The following is a 6,000-nucleotide window of genomic DNA, read 5'->3' on the forward strand; positions in this document are numbered from 1 at the left end:
CCAACGATATTTTTCCTGCTGGATTTGCCCGCGAGAGCCAATCAAGTCACCTGATCTAAAACTCTGCATTCTTTTGGCTCTTGCAAGAAATCTACTAGGCAAAATAGTATCGTGTGCCGCTGGCTTAAATCCGGATTGGCTCTCGTAAGCGATCCAGTAGGAAAAATAGTATCGTGCGCCGTTGACTTACATGAGATAAAATAACTCTATGCGTGTTGTTACGAAAGGCGATCGGGTTTTATATCGGAGCCGTTTATACGCGACATTTCATAAAGACCTTAATATGAGGATTCCAATTTGAGCGAGTTGCATACGTCCCCGCGATTACGGCTTATCGTCTTGTATCAAAATTCGCTGTGAGATGTGCCGTAAAGCTCATCTATTTTCTCCGGATAAAATCTCAATCCGATCCCCGAGATCCTCAGATACAGCAGAGGAATCTCAAAGCGCGTGTATAGAAGGGGCTCTTTTCTCTTTCCTTATGAAACGCGTCTTCATATTCAATATGCTCGCCCGGCATAAGCGAACGGTTGCTTCCGGGCACGATTCAATTCCCGATATTCGGCGTGCCGCGATGCAAACGGGAATCGGGTTCCACTTTCTGGAGCTGCCGTAGTAGCAAAATGGATGTTTTCGCAGACAGTGACTTCCCACCGGAGATGTTCAAGATACACATTCGAGATATCGAGGCTTTAACGTCCGAACGTCTTCAGCGTCGGTATCATAGTAAAACCATAGCATAACTAGTATGTCCACTCTCTGTCGGCCCTTTGATCTTCTCGGTCCCGATCGCGTGGTATTCCGTCATTATTTTGGGCAGTAATCCAGCGGCGTATGCGTGTGTACGTACTGTAGAGTTGTGCGTGAGGTAGTGTATCGAAGCTACACTATCGCACATACAGCTTTTTCTCTCACTGATCCGCCCAGAACAATATCGCAAAACGAAACAAATGACAGTGAGCAACTAGTTACACTATGGTGTAACTAGGAGACCCACTTCGTCATTTGTTTAATCGACGCGAAACGAAACAAATGACAGTGAGCATACTAGTTACACTATGGTCTAACTAGTAGGCCCACTTTGTCATTTGTTTGGTCTCGCATCGATCCCTTCTGCGCATCGTTTCGGCCCTGTCGATGAGACAATTGTTATGCGTGTGGTCATAGTATTATATAACTAGTAGGTCCACTCCCTTATTTGTTTCGTTTTGCGTCGATCCGACATTGTTCTGAGCAGGCCAATGAGAGAAAAGTTGTATGTGTGGCTTTAATGAGTACCTGTACACACACACACACACACACACATCGCTGGATCCTGCCCGAGTGTATGGCGGAGTCCCACGTGATCGGGACCGCAAAGATCAAAGGAGCCGACAGAGAGTGGACCTACTAGTTATACTACGCGTGTGGTAGTGTAGCTTTGATGAGTACGTACACACACGCGCGCGCGCGCTGGATTTAGACCAAAAACGTGGCGGAATACCACGTGATCGGGTCCGACAAGATCAAAGGGCAGACAGAGAGTGGGCATACTAGTTATATTATGTCAGTATTACATCTTCCATATCATATCGATGTACCGAAACTACATGTGCCGATACCGGTTCGATTTAAACGCCCTTATTTGTCACGTACCGACGATTGGACCCCTCGGGAGAAATCCCGACCTAACGAGTAGACACAGTCAGTCACAACGCTGGCTCTTGAGGGCGTGCAGTACGCAGGGGGAACGAAATCCAGGTCGTTAATCGTTGGAGAAACTCGTTCCATTGGCAATTTTCTCGTGTATTTAGGCTCTCGCTTTCGCGCGAAAAATTGAATGCTCGAAAAATAAATGTAATTCAGATTTATTCACGACACGAGACATTACCGGCTCCGGCTTGAGACCAACGGCCTGAATAGAGGGGACAGGCTTGGGGGGATGCAGGGAAGTAGACTGAACCGAGTTACCGACTTAGAGAGATCTTCGACGGAGTTATACGACCCCGCGAAACTTTCCTCATAAGTCTCGCTCGCCGCCGACCCTACTTACTTAAAACGTACTTATTGTCGGGTACAAACGCTTCGCCGCCCTGAATAGCGGAATTTTTACGTTCTTCGGGTGATTTTTTTTCCTTTTCCTCCTTACTTCATCGCCGTAATCCCACCGCGCCCTCCCCCCCGCTCGCTCATCGATCCGGCGATTAACCGCAATGTCTCTTGCGTCTTTTCTTCTCTCGCAGGAACGAGAAGTTTTACACTTGCTGCGACGAGCCCTACTTGGACATCACGTTCAACATCACGATGAGGAGGAAAACCCTCTTCTACACGGTGAACATTATCATCCCCTGCATGGGTATATCGTTTCTCACGGTTCTCACGTTTTACCTGCCCAGCGACAGCGGTGAAAAGGTAAGCAGTTTTCTCCTCGGTAAATATTTGCACTCGCTATCGCACTTTATATACACTTCTGATTACTTCTAAACCGATGCTAAATTAATGATACATTTATCAGACAAGGGACATCTACTTTTTCCTTTCTTATCTCGCGTTTTTGTTAAAGATTCGTTTGTAAAATCGATACCGTAAAATTTGTTCTTCGTTTCCAATGAGATTAAATTCTTGTAAATGGAATCGCGAATGCCGCAGCAACCGAGAATCGTAAAGATTTCGTGAAAGTTTATGTTAATAAGCTGTCACACAGGAGTCCTGTCTTTGTACATTCAGAAATACATAACAACGAATAAGCATATCTGAAAGAGAAAGAATAAGCGAGAGAGGGACAGAGAGAGATTAATCCCTTTATTCTCCCTCGGAAGCGGCCGCGGGGGCGGACGTGCGTGAAATATGCGGCGAATTAGTTCTCCTCCGCGTGTCTGTCGGCCTCGTTATTTACTCTTATCTGTAGGTAAGAGCTAGTAGGTGGTTACTTTTGGCTCGACGGCGCCAGCGATTTTTCATTTCCACCCCGGCTTTCACCCCCATCGACTTACCACCATCCCGACTCGCGCCGCTCTCGCCCGGGAGATCCTCTCTTTCACGCTGCCAATGTGTAACGTGTAGCATCAAAACGATTGTTCCCACACAGCAAGGGGTGACATTTTTATCGTTGCATATCTTTTTAACCCTTCGTGGCACGGGGAGAGAATTTTCTCTTAAAATTTACTCTGAAAATCGTGTAATTGTGGGACATGTGAGTTTTTTTTTTAAATTTTATGATACATTCTACTAATAAAATATTATACTAAGTATAATTACCAGTAAAATGTATGGTAAAATTTTAAAAACTTATAAAATAAACCACTTGGCCAGTTTAAGTCGCCAAATATGTTTTTCTATCGTTGATCAACTAAGGGCGACAGTATTCTTTCTTATAAAATCCTTCGAAATGCCATGTTGTCACACGATTACATAACTTTCCAGATAAATTTTAAGAAAGAATTCTCTCCGCGTGGAATTATATTGATCCCCCAGCGAAAGTTTAAGGCTCAATCTTTCCAGATCGAGTAAAAATAAGTACATTTCTTTGTAGTAACTACACATCTCATTTTTCTCTAAAATTACCCTCTTTATCTCTTAAAATAAATACCTCTTTTGAAACACTGATTTTTTTAAGCGTTATATCCCTGGACACCAATGAAATTTTTTCAAAAAATTTAAAGTTATAAATGTTTAGGTAAAAAAAGTCATTTTTTCAATTTTTTAAGCATGTTAAAATTAAAATTAAACACTCTTGATTCACATTTTACAATGTTTGACTAATAAGTTTAATAAGTTTTTTGTTTACTACAAGAAATAGTTTAGAGCGTGACAACCATTTAAAGTTGCTGGGGTTACTTTGCCCTCGTGTGACCAATTCGACATTCTAAAGTGACCACGAAGGGTTAATATTACTCGGTTAATATTCCGAACGGCCCACTAATATCTTTGATATCTCTAATGCGTGCCTTAATGTTTCTGAACCGCGCGTTCTGTCAAACGCCCCTCAGGTCTTATTAGTCATTCCTTAAACACCCCTGGATATTCCACACGGATATTCCCCGGTGATATCTTATTCCACATGCGTGCCGTGCGTGATCCTACGCATATTCTCCCCCCTGAAAAATATTTTGAAGAAAGGTTTATCCCGCTGGAGGCGCACGACGCTCGCAGCTGACGTTCTTCCCGAGGCGTCCTTCCTCGCGCGAAGTTATCGACGTGCCATGGCGTGTCACGAAAGCTCCGCCGTACGCTCTCCACGCGCTTTTTCCCCCGTTAACGTCCCCGGCACGTCGCGACACGCCATAAAGGTTACTCGTTACTCGGTGGACCGGCATTGTAAAATGTTTTTCCTTTCCACGGCCGGCTTCCCCGTTTCTTCCGCCGGGCCGGCTCTGCGCGGACTCGCGCTCGAGTTGCTTCCCTTTTCCCGCCCCTTCGCCCCTTCGTTCATCCCTTTCTGCTGAAAAAGCACGACTATTAGTCGTACTTGCGCGCAGTTGAAGAACTATCGACCGCGCGTGCAATTAGCATTCGTCATTAAGAAGAAACGGGCGGCAGTCGATTGTATCCCGAAGTACCGGGCGTAATGGGAATGTTTTTACACGCGGCAACACGCTCGCCTCCTCTCATTAATCCGTCCAATGTCGAGCCTCCATTCATTGAGAGAAAATATCAATTTGCCCAGCGGTTCCCCGTACGCGACACGCTGGAAATTCTTATTTTCGCACAAATTAATTTTCAAATCTCAATTAATTTAATTAATTGTCAGTAATTATTTTAATTAATTATCGGCGGAATTATCGAAAGTATTTACACGCTCGCGACGCCTGTCATATCGCGTACTGCGCGGCTTTTCTCCGCGTTTAATTTGCACTCGTCGAATAAATTGTTTTAAACGTTGTTGCACGCCCGGGAATCGGAAGATTGCGAGCGCATATTCCGCTCGATATTCAGCACTTCTGACTGAAGTACGGTGTGATTTGACGGGGACGCGAGAAAGCGCACAGAGAGTCAATCATTCATTCTATCTTTAACCGTTTATTGATTTTGCTTCCGAGAAGTGGGCAACGCGAGAAGGAAACGCCGATCCATTATGCATCTAGCTACCCGCCATTTACAAGCGAAAATATAAGCACGGGACACGCTCCGCGTTTACTTTCGCAGTGTCCGCGATGAAGCATCGCGCGATATATTTATTTGCATAATACACGCGTGGCACTTGTTATCATTTGGCCAAATCTCGCGCGCGGCGCGCTGGTGAATTTTTCCGCGGATTTAATTCGTATAATTTTCGCGCGTTACGCCAAAGGCAATGGCGTCGCGATCGCGCCTACGCGCTTGTGTCTCTGCGCTGTCAGGCGTCCAATTTCTCGCGGGATTTTCGTGGATGCCGCCGCACGAGAGACGTGCTACGAATGCGAGCAACCAGCGAGAAAGTGGCGCGAAGAATTTGCGAACGACTTTTCGCGGGAACGTTCTCTCGTTTGGATGGCTGTCGAGTCAAGACCCGCTATCAACATTCGCGTCCCGGGATACGGATCTTTTCCGTCACGTCGGAAAAATGCTGGCAAGTTATGCAGCGCCAAGACTCGCCGCCACGGTCTTCGGGATGTACCGGACACCTGACTGAAAAATGCAATGCTTGTTCGTATATGGCGGCGCAGTTATTGCTGTCAATAAAATCGAGAGCTAAAACGGTCTTACCGAATGGAGCTTGAAGGATATAAATAAGTAACAAACAGTTCTCGTTTCCTTACTTAATATTATATAAAGCACGTTAAAGTGCTTTATATAATATTAAGTAGAGAGACGCATACTTGAGTATGTATTTTTAAGGAAATTAATCTTTTAAACATTTTTATTTTATGTAATAATAAACAAAGTGACAAATGATTATATCTCTCGTGTTTTACGAAAGTAATTCCGATAAGTATGCAGCTGCATTTTAAGACCAATTTTTTTTGACATTCTTACTTAATTTAATAATAAATAAAACGACAAATAATTAAATCTCTCGTGGATTATGTTTTAATATATTAA

The 6,000-nt window shown here is 44.4% G+C and overlaps 1 protein-coding gene across 2 annotated transcripts in view; it reads left to right on the forward strand.

Annotated features, from left to right (window-relative positions):
• Positions 1-6,000, forward strand: part of LOC105569860 (acetylcholine receptor subunit alpha-like) — a 191,924-nt gene that overhangs the window by 141,773 nt on the left and 44,151 nt on the right. For both annotated transcript variants that reach the window (XM_012026637.1, XM_012026638.1), the window contains one exon: positions 2,223-2,391. In XM_012026637.1, coding sequence (XP_011882027.1) covers positions 2,223-2,391 — 169 coding nt within the window. The remainder of the gene's footprint in view (positions 1-2,222; positions 2,392-6,000) is intronic.

This window comes from Vollenhovia emeryi, unplaced genomic scaffold, assembly GCF_000949405.1.
Source record: "Vollenhovia emeryi isolate VEMERY1.0 unplaced genomic scaffold, V.emery_V1.0 DF939122.1, whole genome shotgun sequence".
In the NCBI taxonomy this organism is placed as follows: domain Eukaryota; kingdom Metazoa; phylum Arthropoda; class Insecta; order Hymenoptera; family Formicidae; genus Vollenhovia; species Vollenhovia emeryi.